Source organism: Chaetura pelagica, unplaced genomic scaffold (assembly GCF_000747805.2).
Source record: "Chaetura pelagica isolate M959 unplaced genomic scaffold, ChaPel_1.0 scaffold10, whole genome shotgun sequence".
Lineage (NCBI taxonomy): Eukaryota > Metazoa > Chordata > Aves > Apodiformes > Apodidae > Chaetura > Chaetura pelagica.
Window position 1 is genome coordinate 4,750,697 of NW_009952263.1, and position 16,496 is coordinate 4,767,192.

General features: G+C 37.9%; 1 protein-coding gene across 1 annotated transcript in view; it reads left to right on the top strand.

Annotated features, from left to right (window-relative positions):
• Positions 1-5,868: 5,868 nt before the first annotated feature.
• Positions 5,869-16,496, top strand: part of TOP2B (topoisomerase (DNA) II beta 180kDa) — a 71,294-nt gene continuing 60,666 nt past the window's right edge. Inside the window, exons 1-2 of the mRNA XM_010007624.1 lie at positions 5,869-5,902; positions 6,893-6,986. Coding sequence (XP_010005926.1) covers positions 5,869-5,902; positions 6,893-6,986 — 128 coding nt within the window. The remainder of the gene's footprint in view (positions 5,903-6,892; positions 6,987-16,496) is intronic.

Genomic DNA, 16,496 nt, shown 5'->3' on the forward strand with positions numbered 1-16,496 from the left:
GAACCTGTACTGGAGAGATGTTCTTTGGATTCCTTCAAGATGTTATACCATGGGTACAACATGGAGATTTGGTTGGCAGTTCCTGTTCATCCTGCTGGGAGCTAATTTCCTGTTTCACTGATTCCATTTAACCAACTTCAAACTGCATGTGTATTGAATAGGTAAACCTCAAAATGAAAACCTCTTCACTTTAAAAACAAATACCAAAGTTAAGGGATTGAAACATTAAGTATTATTTTCTTAAACTTCATGATGAAAAGGAAACAGTTATTAGGAGGAAAAACATGATCACAAGAGCACAGAGCAATTGTAATTGATTTTAATTTGGACTTTTGGGGGTTTGCATGCTGGGTTGTAATTTTTTATAATCCTTGAAAAAACAGTTTGAATTTCATTTTCCTATTACAACAGATGCTTATGATGATTTTAAGATATTTTAAAGAATAATCAAAGACTTAGATGTTTTAAGAGAAAAATACGATTTTATGTAATAACCAGAAAAGCTGAAATCAAGACAAATGTTGAAGCAATTTTAAAATGATCTTGTTCTATGTCTAAGTCTTAAACTTGCATTTAGCACCTATAAATGTTTGGAAATATAATGGTGTGCTAGGAAAATAAACTCATTTTGAAAGACATGTTCGTTATGTACCTAAAAATGTCATAGCCTGTGATACAAAATTGAGACTCAAAACTGAGTAAGAATATCAGATATTTTTTCCTATTAAAAAGCAGGTTATTAATTATAAATGCTTTTAAATAATATGCATTCAAATTTTCTCACTTTTAAAGAGATTTATTAAGGGTGTAGGTTAAAATTACTTTTTAAGCTTGAGTTGCTTTGAGTGCCTTTCCCAGATTTGATGTAAAAGTATATACAGCTTTTCTGTTCCTTAATATAGTGTTTAAATTTCTTTGCATTTATTATAATTAAAACTGCCACCCAGGAGTTGTTGGATGTAGCAGTGCTCTGGATAAAGTGTATGTTCAGATTAGGTAGCCTTCATCAGAGAATTTGATGAGGGCTATGGCTGGATTGTACAATACATTTTCTATTGCAGGACTATAATGAGAAATTTAATTATAATTTTTTTAAATAAGTGAAAATTAGGGGTGATGTTATTAACTCCGTTTTTAAAGCTTTTTGTTCCTTTTTTTTCTGATGTTCTAACCCCTGTATCGATTTGAAATTATTGTCAAAAAGAATTTATGTTGAAATGAATGTTTGACTTTTCAACAAATCTAAGCCAATATAAGACTATTCAGATTTTATTAGGAAACTACAAATGCACAGTGAGTGTAGGCATCAAAATTACGCCACAGACACCTTAAAAAGCAGTGACAGAATGATGTATGATGGGTTATATATTTTGCTTCAGAATGTAAATTGACAGTTTATGAGGGGGATTGGAAAGAGTCTCACTCCCTTACAGAACAACATACTGACAGAGTACTGTGTGGAATGGTGTTCATCTATACTTAATTAAGGCAGATAAAATTTGGGAGTCTCCATTCAAAACTCCTCCTGTATTTAGTTTCAGCTAAATGCTAGTTCTGAGATTTTGAGTGGGAACTCAGCAAAAAAGTGTTTTAGACTGATTTGTATGCTAGTAAGTAGGAACAAAAAAATGAATTAGTTACACCAGTCAAGAAAAATGTTTCTGCTTCATGATTTTGATAGCTGAAAAAAATATACTGCTTGAAGGCAGAAATTATTTCTTGTTTTGTGTTATTTAAAATAGACAACTATGAGGAACTGCAGAACAGCTTAACTGCACTTCAATAATTTGAAAGCAGAAGGCAGAGTAAATTTAAAAGAAGCAAGATAAAAGTAATTTTCTCACAATTTTGGTCAGAATCTCTGAGGGAAGAGTAATAGATGCAGATAACTTAAAATCATCCACTGCAGCAGTAGAGTAGTTGAAGTTCATTGATAAAATATTTGAATTAATTTAAAAGATTGAAAAATGCCTCACCAATCTAATTAATCAAGGAGTACTTTTGTATATGTAAGATCACATACAATGAATAAAGTGCTTATTTTAGGAAAGAATTAATAAGTAAAAAGTGCCAATTGATTAGAACTAATTGGAAGTTAAATGACACACCTTTGAGTGTCTTTTGGAGTACATTATGAATAGTGAATATTTTGAGTCTCTTAATGCATAACCTGTTCAAAAGGCACTATTTTTTTCTGTTGATCTCTCAGCACAACTCAAATAATAATTTTTAAATTATGTTTTGAAACCAGAGGTAATCCCTCATCAGTAGCTGTTTAATAATAACTTACAGTACCCTTCATTTGTAATATTGTATGGTGGAAAGATTGGTGCTACAATGTGCTTCAAAAGTAAAGGAATTAAGCTGTGCTGGCAATTATATGATACTGATGGAGTTAAAGATGTTGATCAGGCATATGTAGCTTAGTCTGTACTCACTCAGCTGCTTAAAAGTTTGAGGAGGGGGACCTTAAATGGGGGAAGAAAGAACACTTGCCTAGAAATGCATGGCTTAATGTCAGTGTAGGTAAAATCAGCAAAGTTTTCTAGAATCTCGTTTAGTTTGGTGCATTTTAAAGAATTACTAGCTGTCCAGTGTGCCATGGGTGCCTTCCAAAGCTGCACTGAGATGTAACAGTGAAATCTTTTCAATCTAAGTTTATATAAATGCTGTGCTTGCCAGTTAATAATTGCAAACTAGTTTTGGAGTGCATGGTTTCCACCAGAACTCTGTGAAAGCCTATGCACAGAATGCCTCCTTTCAAACAAATACTTGTTTTATTGCACTGTTGTGTCCCTGCGTAAAGCTGTTCATTTCCTTATATCCTGTTTTTGACTCTGGGTGCAGCATGCAGAACAGCAACCACTAGTGGCAACCCACAAGATCATTATAGCAGTTTGCTATATCTGAGGAATTTGCTGGAAAAGTTTATCTTTAAAGCATATGAAGGAAGCCCCTTGTAGTCAGTGAAAAGAAAAAGCAGAAATATACAGGAATCAAGCAAACTTAAGTTTAAACTATATACTTGGACTGAGAAGTAGGTAATGAAAATTATCTCATTGACCCTGTGTGGTAATCCGTGGCCTTTACTCATCAGTTATCCATGGAAGATTTTTCATATATAGTGGCTGAGACGTGGCATATAATCCCTATTATGTGCAACATCAGGAAATGTAGAACACTAAAAATAAAAGTATTTTGTCTCCATAGCACAGTGGAATGAAAACAGATGCTAGGCAGCACATATGGCTGCCAGAAGCTGGAAACACCCATTTACAGAGTTTGTGCAGCTCAAAACAAAGGAACTCCAAGGGTGGCAGAGATTGTTCCAGGAAGATATCAGGGTATCTGTCCTCTTCTCCCCACCCACACTCCCCATCTCTTTAAAATGGAGATGGTAGTATATTACCAGTTAAGAATTTGATGGACCTTCTTAGTGTTTCTCAAAACTTAGCATTTGTTAAGTACAGGTATTATTTAAAATCTCTAATTTCCACCATAGGTTCAAATGTCAGGTTTTGGACAAAATTTAAATATTTTTTTAGTTTGTTTTCTGTAAGCAATTAACATTAAAAATGTGTAATTTTTGAAAGAACTTCTGCTTCCGTGCTTCTTATCACAGAGAAAGTCCAGAAGCGCAAATTACACACATGACTTCCTTAAATACCATTGGTGCAATAGACCTAGGTCCAATATTTTTTGAAAGTTATTCAACATTATTGGCAGTAGTTAAGCTTCCTTTGTGCTAGCTACATGGACTACATAAGTTGGTGCTGTCAAAAGTTGCTTCAATGATTGACCCTGTTTTTGAGATGTTTTTGTACTGAGGTCACTGAAAATTTTCAGAAGGAAAATGCTCAGAATGGTGAGCAGCTTTTTTTGAAAAGCAGTCTTAAGGTGTAAGGAATAACAATTTTTAAACATTTTATATTTACTAGGCCAAGCTATAGAAATAATTTAAAGCTTAAACTTGACTCCTGTATCTTAATATAGAGTAATTTATTTCTTGTTCTAGTGAATAATCTGGGTCTTTGATTTTGGAAAAAGTATGTTTAGTGATATATTGGAACCAAGAGTTTTAAAAGCACACTATCTATAATGGCTGTAAGATTTCAGTGTGGCATAGAATACCTACAGAGTGTTGAAGGATGGAATCTAAGGATTGGCTCCTGTTAGAGATCTTATAAATAGGGTAAGAGATTATTTAACTATGTATTTTGGTTATAAGCGTCTCAGTATATGTTCTGTTAATTTGATCCTTTCATTACATAATGCTATGTATTATTTCATATCCATGGAACTTCAGTAGTATAAGGTATGTCTCCCATATCCTTGAAATCCCAGGGGAACACCTTTTCCCCGTAGAAAATCGTCAGCTAGCAGCTTACCTCTGTCACAGTCAAGAGGAAATGTTGGACTTATTTTAGATAAACACTTCGTATCACAGTGTACAGACTCCCTTGTGAAACAGTTGTAAGGAAACCAGCTGAGATAAGATGTCCAAGAGCAATGTTTAAGCAAGCTCTTAGTAAAGTAGCTGGAACATTTGATCACAGCTTCTAAGAGCAGATGGGGCCAGCAGCAAAGTACACAGTAGAAAGAAACTTGCTTCTTCCCTCTGCATTACCAGTGTGGTGAGAAGGACAGAAGGTAATGTAATACCTGTGAGTCTGTGCTTGCATTGTGACAAAAGTCAAAATGATGTGGTTAAACTGCAACAGTTTTTGGTTTTAGCCAAAACATCAGGGAAGTACATGACGTATTAAAATAAAGCTCACCACTGGCAAAAAGATGTATTGGCCAAAAAGGAAGTGCCTGTGGACTTCATTAAGAATTCTGGTTTGGTTTAGCATACCCCAAACTGGTTTTGATTTGGGTGTTTTCTTTTCTTCAGCTGTTGGGGTAGGAGTTTCCATCTTAAGTACACTTACTGGATTCCATGATGTTAGCAATGATGGTTTCAAATAAAACAGGCAAAAAAATTATAAAATTAACATATTGGAATTTTTTTTTTTAAATCTCCACAATGGAAGTAGCAGCGCAAACAGGAAGCATTAGAAGCTGCAATTTAACACTGGAGGATAGAAAAAAGAAAGATCAAGTTAGTGCTGGTAAGTGAATATGAAATTTGCATCATCTGGGTGTTTGTTTAGCAAACTAAGCTAATTGTTTCATCTTTTATAAATGAAGTGCTTTCTGAAAGGATCTATCATCATGGAGCCTTACAAAGGCACACCGTGCCTTAAGCAAGCTCTTGCTCAAGTGTCAGAGCTATGTATGAGCTGCCTTTATGAGAAGTCGTCTCAGCCCTTGACAATATTGTTAGTGGCATCAGATATTTCTCTACTTCAAAGTCAGTATTTGATTATTATTTTTTAATATATTGATCCATTTGTTTTTTTTTTAACAAGGGTGAAAAGCCACGGTTCACATTCAGTGCAACAGACGTTGCAATTTCTTTTTCTGTGCACTGTGAGTAGCTATATTCTACAACTTTATAGTTTTGTTTCAGATTTGGAAGCTTGCCAGTAATTCATATTTGTACACTAGTTTATTGCTGAAAAATAATTGATGAATGACAGAAGGATATGAAGAAATGGGCGTTCATCCAGTCCTGGTATATAAATAAACTTCTGAAGACACAAGAAGATTTACATGCATTTCTGGCTCACAGAAACAAAATCCATGATAGAAAACAGACATTGAAAAGGAACAAGCACTTGCTGGAGTACATTTACCTTTTTAAATTTTTTTCTTGCATTTACTTCACATACAGGACTGATTACTGTTCATGTGAGGAAATTCAGGCCTTTGCAAGTATTCAGTGAAAAATACAAAGCCCATCTGTGAACAGATCAGGGAGGCAACATGTATGCTAGTGAAACAGTGATTGAAAGATTGGGTATGTGGAAAATGGGAAAAGGAAATAATGTAACAGGAAGATTTACTGGCATGTGATAACAATTTCAGTGGAAATCGACGAGAACCTATTATACTCCAAGAGTTTAATATTAAATTCACAACTGGGGAATATTTTCTTGAAAAAGTTGTGTGGAAGAGGCAGTCTAGTCATGTAGTGTTACTTGTGAGTCAAGCAGGAGTCACCTCTAGCAGTACTGATAAGTAGAGTTTGTGTTTAATACATATGAGGAATGAGAAAACCAGCACCATAACATAGGAATAGTTATTAATGTAACCAATATATAATTAGATGGGCATAAAATAATACATAATAATAAATACTAAGATGGACATATTCTACAGAGCAGCATAATCAGATTATTTGGCCGTCTTTTGGAAGATTATAGGTGTAGACAAACCTTTCCTTGCTAGCCTTTCTGCAACTTCAGTTGTTCTTTTCATTAACTTGTGGTATTGGTTACTTCCTGGGGCAACCCTCCCTGTTGTCTTCATTGTTAAAATCCTTTCCAAATTTCCCTTCTTCTGAATTAGTGGTTTTCATCCTTTGAAGCAGTCAATGCAGTGGAGATCAAGGCAACTTTCAAGTGCATCACAGGTAAGATCTGGAGATTTCCACACCATCCCTGGATTCTGTCTCTTTCTTGCTTCCCATGTATTGCAGGCTGATACCCCTGCCCCATACAGCCTCCTTGCGTTCTCCAGCTCATAATAGCTGCATTTCCTTCTTCTCTGGTGAGCAGTGGAAAGCAAGCCATGAGGATGACAGTAGAATAGTCTGGAATTCATGGAATAACTGAATTCCATTAATGTGGTCCTCTGAGTCCACCACAACCTTCATTTTTTGAGAGATTTTGTCCACCTCCTTGTATCATTTTAGCTCCTACCTGCTTTTTGTCACCCTCACACCAATGGTATATTCTCAGGAAAACTGAATCCTCAAGTTTTATCATTTTGGTATCGTGTCCCTCAGTAATCATCCCTCACTGGTACCCTCCTATGTTCCCAGCATTGTTCCTGTTACCAGTAGGTGTACTGGCCATCAACCGCAGTCTTCTGCAGGCCTGGTAACATAAGCCTTTCCTCACATCTTTTGGAGACTCATTGTCATTCAGAAGCCAGAGAGGTGAGGGAGGTATAAGGTATCCGCAAAGCAGGGGAGAGAGAAGCAGTGGTTGTTCTAAGGGAGGGGCATTAGGACCAACATTAGAACCTAATGTTTTTGTATGTTTATGGAGTTAAAAGGAGCCATGAAGCTTCAAGCCAAATTAAATAAGGTTTTACTTCCTGGGAAGATTGTTCCTGACACCTCATAGAAACATTACAGAAGAGTGAAGAAGCTGCACTGGAAAATCAAAAAAACTGGATTATGTTTACATGCTGTGCTACAGAGATCTGTTGTAAGGGTATGAATGCTGCTAAACTTTAAATTTAACTCCAGAGGATGATATATACTGAATATATACTGAAAAATACTGAATGGAGAAGAGTATTTTTATTTCATGCCTTTTTGAAGGATTAATTCTTGCTTTTTATAATCTGCAAGGCATGTAGGAGTAAAAACGCACAGCATCAAACGTATTAATGTGCTAATTCATTTAGAGGCAATATAAAAAGTGTTTTCACCTATTACAGTATTTGCATCTTCATGCTGCTCTGTTGCAGAACCTGTTAAGCAAGCCATCTCCTTGGCATATTTAAGAACCCTGGAGGAAGTGCCAGCCTCATGGATCATGGGATATCCCATCATGGACAGTATGGGAGCAGCATAGATCAAGAGTGGGATGACAGGCACTGCAATCCTCGTCCTGCTCATGCAATGCAGTATTTGGTAACTGCTTGTAAATTAGCAGGGAACATGTAAACATTAAACGGAAGCTGGAGGGAGGCTTGGGAGTGCTGTGTTCTGCGTGTTCCCTCCATGGGAGTGTGTCTATTGTACTGGGTGGCTTGGGAGCGCTGTGTGCTGTGCCACGCTATGGAGATGTTTGGCTTTGTGGTTAAAAGCAGTCATGCGGGTTTGGTGAAGCAACTGGGAGCTGGAGCATGTGCCTTGGGTTATGTTGGATTGCTGTAGCTTCTGCTGTGTTCCCATGGGTTGGTTTAATGTGCCAGCCCATATGGCCTGTAACTGCGCTCTGTTTTTATGGTAATCTGAGAGTTGGCATGGTTCCTGCTTTGCTGTGCTTTAACAAGAACTATCAGGAGAGAAAGGATTGTTGTTTGTGCCGAGTTCAATTCTGTAAGTAAAACTTAGCATAATTAGTAGCTTTCCTTATTTAGGAGAACGGGTGTTCGATTAGAAAAGTGAAGCAAACTTTATGTTGTATTCTGAGAATTAAACGTCACAATGAGCAATGCCAATGTAATACATTAAAACTTAGCTGTTCTGTGATTATTCAAGTAATTTCATTGTGTTTTCAGTCTCTTTATGCTAGTGTGCTCTTTCACCATCATTGCTTATGTTCCAGAGAACTGAGACCAGAATGTTTTGAGAGAAGTTCTAGAAAATAGTGAACAACTAAAAAAAACAATAAAATAGGTGAGCAAGCCTGAGAAAATCGGGAGCATGCCTTTGGAATTAAAAGGTGCCTTCTCAATAAGTTAAGGGTAAGATATAAAGTGAAAAAGGAGCTTCTGTGGTTCCCTATCAGAGGTCACAAGAGAGAAGTGAACTTGGGAGAAAAATGTCATGTTCAGTAGAGTTTCCTATTTGACTCTAAAGGTATGGGAAAGTAGAAGAACCTGTAAGAATATGTGTCTTTTGGGAATGAGCTAAAGGCTACTTTTAGAACTTGCTAAAGATAAATGGGATTTTGATACTTTAGTGTCAAAGAAAGTTTCCAAAAATACTAGAAAGGATCCTGATACATAAATTGCATTTTCTAACAGAAAGTAAAATGTCGAATGTGACAGACACTGGTATTGTGTTGCAAATTTCTGGATAACATGTATTGCCTTTTCATGAAAACCAGACAAATTCATAGCACTTACTACCTGCAAATAAAAGAATGTGAGCAGTAGTAACAGCCAAGGTAATAGAAACCACACTATTTCCAGATTTAAGAGCTACTCCCACTCTTCAAAGGCCTCTGGTATAAAAGCTTCCAACAGAAGAGCATATGTAGGGTAACAAAGCTCAGGAAAAAAACAACTAACTAAAAAAAGATGGTGAGTTGTTATTGCAACAATTCTATAGCAAAAGAGCAACAACTTTGGCATGGCCTTATGATGAAACACAGTACAAGAGAATGTGTTCTCTCTAGCTGTTATACAGGCACACATCCTATCGCTAAGTTGTTCTCTGCAAAACTAGTTTTAAAACAATGTAGGGCATGATTGTTGTATAACAGTTAATTGATTTGTTGCAAAAATAAATATACTGGCTTTTTTCCTTCTTTGTTAGTAAGCAGTACTATAAAACAGTGCCTCTTCTGAAGGTTTTTTTGCTTCAGAGTTTGCAAAGAATGTAGTAATATTCTAAAAGAATTGCATTGATGATGAATGCTTTTATGTGCAGTACTGTAAGTTAAATGCACAGTAGATCTCATAGAAATTTATAAAATATTGAGGTTACTGCTTTCATATCCTTGGAGTTAAAAAAACTGCAGGTATACACGTATCAAACCAAGTTACTTTTAACTTAACATGTAGATGAAAAACTTTTTTCTAGAACGTTAAAATGAATTCAGTAATTTTAAAGCACATTTATTCAAAGTAATTCAAAAGGTTTTCTTGTCCCTCACAGGTAACAGCCAAAAATCCTAAATCTAAGAAAGAAATGCTGTGATCATGATTTAGCTTTTTGAGGTGTCCAGAAAAGAAGATATGCTCTTGGAAGCTACATTGGACTGAAGATAACTTAGACTGACATTCCCACATTCTAACACGCACATGCCATAGCAAAGCATTGCCTAAATAATTCCCAAATATTCAAACACATTGTCCTGGCCAAGACTGAAAGCTGTTGCTGCTGCAACTTCTGCTGCCTCTACTAGCAGTGGCTACAGTCATAGTGAGCAACGTGCATATAAGAAACATTGATCTGGATGTTTTTGCATCGACTAAAGACAGAGGTAATGTGTTCTTACTTTTCTTTATGAAAAATGGGAGGCCACTAAGAAGCATGAAGAATCTACACAGGTAAATGGGAGCAATATAAATGAGATAGTAGAAAGAGAAAATAAGCATTGTAAGTTGGGTGAGAATAGAACAGGAGACCGTAACCTAAATGTAAGAACATATTTAATTTGTTGCATTTGCTATTTTTTTTGCTCGTTCTCCTACTAAATACATCAAGAATAAAATACTAAGCAGAAGCAGCACCATTGAAACAAACAGTGGGGGACAGCTGCATGATGTCTTGGAAAGAAACATTAAAGACCTAGAAATACCAATGTTTAAGGATCTAAAAGGATAGCAAAAGATTATTAATGCATATCTGATCGTCTTTGCTTAATATTAGTGTCTAATGACAGCAGCAAAGTGCATGAAGCAGCTAGCAGTTACCATTTTGAAATACTGCTGTTGAATTACACAGCTCTTATTGAAATAAATAGGAACTGCTGCTGCTGACCTCTTACAAATTAGGCCACCTGAGAAATTTCTGGGTAGCTGATTTGAAGCAAGTAATTGTCAGGCAATTGTAAGCTCAGATAATACTTACAGTTAAGACTAATTATGTGTCTGAGTCTTGTGTACATTTTACCTGTTTGGCTATACAACCCCCTTTTCTTATTTTCTTTCTTTTTTTTTTTTTTTCATTTTTAAAAAATAATATTGAAGTATACATCTGATTTTTGTAATCACTTTCTCAAAGGCTTCTCAAAAAATTATTCTCAAAAGTCTAAGAATTGTCTGCTGACACAGGTAATCTGCAACAATGCATTTGAGAAAATGGAATTTTTAGTAAACAGGTTGTCTGAAAGATAAGCAACTTAAGTCAGCTAGAAAAGAATATTCACAAATGCAATATTGTAATATAAACTTCCTCTTCTAAACTGCTTTGTAATTGTCAGAAACACACAGTAAGCACATTCCCTATGCTGTGGGCTATAAAACAGTAATTCAAATTTTAGAGCACCTAGTACCAAATTGAAAACATCATGGTCTAGTGATTTGAAGCACCGAGCCAATATAAACTCAAGCTGCCAGGATGAATTTGCTCAAAGGAGTTGTTCGGTAATTTGTTGAATAGGTAACTTCAAACCATCTGACTGTCTGTGGTTCTGCTATTCTGTGTCTGACTGGACCCTTCATAGTCAGACCAGACTCTTCTTTTTGATAGCTCCTCCTTTTTGTCTTCCCCACTTTATTGAAGTATACATCTGATTTTTGTAATCACTTTCTCAAAGGCTTCTCAAAAAATTATTCTCAAAAGTCTAAGAATTGTCTGCTGACACAGGTAATCTGCAACAATGCATTTGAGAAAATGGAATTTTTAGTAAACAGGTTGTCTGAAAGATAAGCAACTTAAGTCAGCTAGAAAAGAATATTCACAAATGCAATATTGTAATATAAACTTCCTCTTCTAAACTGCTTTGTAATTGTCAGAAACACACAGTAAGCACATTCCCTATGCTGTGGGCTATAAAACAGTAATTCAAATTTTAGAGCACCTAGTACCAAATTGAAAACATCATGGTCTAGTGATTTGAAGCACCGAGCCAATATAAACTCAAGCTGCCAGGATGAATTTGCTCAAAGGAGTTGTTCGGTAATTTGTTGAATAGGTAACTTCAAACCATCTGACTGTCTGTGGTTCTGCTATTCTGTGTCTGACTGGACCCTTCATAGTCAGACCAGACTCTTCTTTTTGATAGCTCCTCCTTTTTGTCTTCCCCACTTTCGGTGCTTAGATTTATTGTTTACTGATATCCTCATGTGTGCCAACCCCCAGCCCTCTTTCAGTTGGGTGTTCACAGGACATCTACTAAGTTCTTTTTGTTGATCTTTGCCTCAGATCATCCCTTATCCAAATATTCAAGAACTTGTGGCCTCCTCCTCTTTTCTCTTTGACCTCATAATAAGCTGTGTGGGTCCACTGGCCACATCTTAATGACATGCTCTACCTCAGTGTCTCTAAGGAGAGGCTGTACCATCTGTCTCTCTCGACTCTTCCCTGAAATGTTACTTTCCTTGGATTACCACAAGAACCACACTACTCAGTTATGAGAAAGGAGATGCAAACACACTTTGTGACGTACTTGTCACCAATTCCAGTCAAAACTGGTGGTAAATTGAAGCTATGCAAGAAAGGTTGCCCTTTCTATCCCACTCACTCCACTCCCCAGCAATTACAAATCAGGTATCAGAACAGATAATTATAGAATCATAGAATGGTTAAAGCTAGAAGGGACCTTAAGGATCATCAGGTTCCAACCTCCCTGCTATGAGCTGGGACACCTCACACTAGACCAGGCTGCACAAAGCCTCATCCAACCTGGCCTTGAACACCTCCAGGGAGGGGGCTTCCACAATCTACCTGAGCAACCTTACTGTCCTCATGGTGAAGAATTTCTTCCTAATATCCAACCTAAATCTCCCCTCTTTCATTTTAAAACCATTACCCCTTGTCCTATCACTGCCCTTTCTAGTAAAAAGCCCCTCCCCAGCTTTCCTGTAGCCCCTTCAGGTATTGAAATGCTGCTATAAAGTCTCCCCAGAGCCTTCTCTTCTCCAGGTTGAACAGCCCCAACTCCCTCAGCCTGTTTTCATAGCAGAGGGGCTCCAACCATTTGATCATCTTTCTGGCCCTTCTCTGGACCCTTTCCAACAGCTCCATGTCTTTCATGTGCTGAGGGCTCCAGAACTGTACACAGTATTCCAGGTGGGGTCTCTCACCAGAGCAGAGTGGAGGGGCAGAATCACCTCCCTGGCCCTGCTGGCCACACTACTTTTGATGCAGCCCAGGATCTCGCAGCACAGGAAAGCTTTTTCTTAGACAAGGAATTTCAGTACAAATGTATTTAATTTCTATGACCAGTTCTTGCCTTAGCAAGAACTTGCCATGTGTGCTGCTCAGGGAAAGTGTATCACAGTTTAAGACTAAATTGTCAGTGAGAAGACTAGATGGACTTCGATACTAAAGCACTTCTCCTCACAGATTAAATATTTTTGTCAACAAATGACACCACTTCCATCTTCTGCAGGAGAGACAGTGCAGCCCATGAGGGAGGCCAAGTGAGCAAGCATGATATTCTCTAACACAACCTGCCTCTCCTGCAGTGGAGAGAATGGTGTGGTCAGAAGAAAGTCAGGTGGGTCCCCACTGCTAGCACTGGGGCTTCTCCTGGACCTTCTCCCCAGCAACACACTGTCAGCACCACTCACAGCCTGCTCCACTGGGAAGTTCTCCACACCTTGGCAATGGTACAGCAATTAACAGGTTAGTTACAGGGACTAACAGGAGGGTAAACAGAGCTTAACCAGGCCAGCTGCTATGCCAAACTGTCATAACATGGCATGTTGTTCTTGGAGGAGGTGGGAATGGCAACCTGATAATGACCTGGTGTTTTTCAAGGGTCTGGTTATGGAGCAGTCTGACTGCAGGAACGACTACTGATGATACACATGGCATGGGTATGTCAGGTAGACGTCATGGACACAGCCCAGGTGAGAGTGTCAGGCAGTGCACTTACAGGGTGCACCCACAGAGATCCACTAGCCCGTGCTCATGCTGGTTCAGCAATGTCATTTGAAATACAGTTGTGAAAGCATGCGTGGCTGGACTTTTCTTAAATGCCATGAAATTCATTCAGAATCAAGGCAGTACAGGTATGTTGGTAACTGTCATATTGTACTAACACAACCCTACTCAATTATTTGATCAGTTATTTCACAATTATGTTAATGAATTGCAATGAAATTTTAAAATGCAGTAAATATGTAATTTTTTTACAAATGTAAATCTTTGATATTCAAATGTGCAGTGTTTGTTTGTACCTTATTACAACTGTATACAATGTAGAGTATGTAGTGTATGGGAACAACATACTGTCATAAATACTTTGGATGAAAAATGCAAATTCCACTTTTACCTGTGTAGTTTGCAGAACACTGAGAGCTGTGATCACTCATTTACAGAGTAGATAAATGTAGGTAGTTTCACAAGTAGGCAACTTTTATGCCCTTTTAAGTCTGATTCCAGAAAAGCCACAGAGAAAGGTAAGGTTTTATTAAAAAGCAAGTGAACTAGAATAAAAGCAGCAAATAACGTGGAATAGATGGGAAGTTTGTAGATACCAAGTATAGTAATATTTAAAGATCATACATAGAGCTGTCTTACTGCTTAGATAATTGAATGCTAAGTACTGTTACAGTAAGTATTTTGCTTACTAGAAGAAAATACTGAAACAAGTGGTGAAAACTGGTTTAAGTAGACAATAGTTTTGAAAACCTGTAGGGTACTTCTATCTGTCTTATGGTCTCCAACTATGAGAACAAGCAAGTCTCCAATAAATTGAAATAGGAATTTTGTGTGTATCATCTCAAGGGCATTAATTAAAAATGTCATACAATAAGTGTAAAGGATTTGACAGAAACTGGTAGTACTTTATGGGGGCAGGTGGCATCCAGCGAAGAAATCCCAGTCCTGTCAAACTGCTTAATTTCAATTCATGCCTAATACTAACTCTATGTTTGTCTTAGCAGGAATTGCTTGAAACATGATGAACAGTCTAGTTTTACTTCTTCACTCTGAACACCACAGAGGCAGCTGTTTGCAGTCTCGTAAGAACTTGTCCCGCAGTGCTACGTAGCCAGGAACGCACCTAACTCAACACACACATCAAAGTATTATGGATAAAACCAATATAAATAGTAAGCCAGCAACATGCCATGCAGGTAGCCTAGTGTATGGTGAGAATTAAATGGAAAGCAACTTAAAGTAATTTTAAAGATGACTAAAGAAAATGCTTGTAGGAATGTCAGACTTTCCTCCTCTCTTTACTCCCACATGACACAGACTGAACAGGCCTGACCATGCACATGCAAAGACGAGCAACTGCCAAGAAGAAACTCCGTCTTTCTGCAGAGTATAACAATTTTTCTGTCCTCAAGCCAGATTGCTATCTACTACTTGGCTCAGGATAAATGAGAGCAAAAGACAGACTTCCCACACTAAGAACAGCCTATTTACTAAACAGCTGGAGCTAATGAGAACATAGTACACCAGTGTTTGTGCCTTGTTCTCGTTCTGCTCTATGCATTAATGGTTTTCTGAAGGCAAAAACCTTTAAACAAATGCAGTCCTGCTGCTTTCTCTGGTCCTCCAATATTCATTGTAGCAGCTCTGGTTCTCTGTACATGATTTATTTTAACAGGTCCTATGTATAAATTTGAGAGTTGGGGGAAAAAAAACAACAACCCTGTTCTAATCAGCAAGCCTGAAACTCTGAAGCACTAGGTAGAGCCCTGCAAGTGTTACCACCTTCTTGTTCTGCAAGTTCCCTGGTTTAGTCACTGCTCTTTCTTATCTTGCCCAAAATAGAAGAAAACACAGCTTAAGGCTCAGAAGTTATGCAGCTGCAATAAACCTGGGCTGGAACAGATAACTTACTATCCCTTCTAGGCAGATACCATTATTTGCCATAATCCCTGTGCAGCACTTAGATATTAGTTTAATAGGTTCCTTAGAAACCAGCAGAATGAAATTATGCTAAATAAGCAGTATTTACTAGAAATTCTTCTGATCCTTCCCTTGAGGCATAATTGAATATTACAACTGACTCCTCAAAGGCAGCTGCTCCATTTCCAATCCATTTACTTCATAGGAAAATAATTTTGCAAAAGGAAAAACCTTAGATTTATTACTATTCAGTTGAAATTATTATCTTCAGATACCAATTTGTCTACCAACTTGGATGCAGTGTTTCTACTAACACCTCCTCTTGTGACGTTACATTGGGAATAATTCATGGAGTGGGACAGGCTGGAGTAGGTAGGCTTTTGCCTTTCACACAACAGAACGAAAATTACTAATTGTGTAACTTCCTGCTGTGAAATATTTTGTTAATCTTGTAAAAAAAATCTATGACCATAATATTTATGGTCATGTGTATTTTCCTTTTTTCCTGTAAATATTTTTCATGCTCGTACCTAAAATAACATGGATCTTAGGCTTCATACACATCCCATTCAGGCCTAGGAAGTAGATTCTAAGTTTCAGCACGTTTTTTCAAAATGGCAAGTATTTTAGAACAGGATTGTCTACTCTGTACAGAATAGGGTGCTTCATGATGTGACCCTTTAATGAGGCATCGTCGCGCTGACTGGGAGAAATGGCAACACGGCGATGCTGAGCAGCGTTTATCGCAGCAGCAGAACAACGTTCCGTGAGACAGCGGCGACAGGGAGCCCCGCAGGCTGGTGACCGCGGTCCGGGAGAGGGCAGCGGTTTATAAACACTCTTCTGCCTGGAGCATCGGGACCTTCATCCTGCTCCAGCTGCCGCAGGGACCAGCGATGGACCTGGGGGGAAGGACTGAACACCGAGCCCGCAGACTCCTGCCCTACCTCCCGCACCGGGAGGCCCGGCTCCTGTCCCTCCATCCCGCCCCGGCTCCAGTCCCTCCATC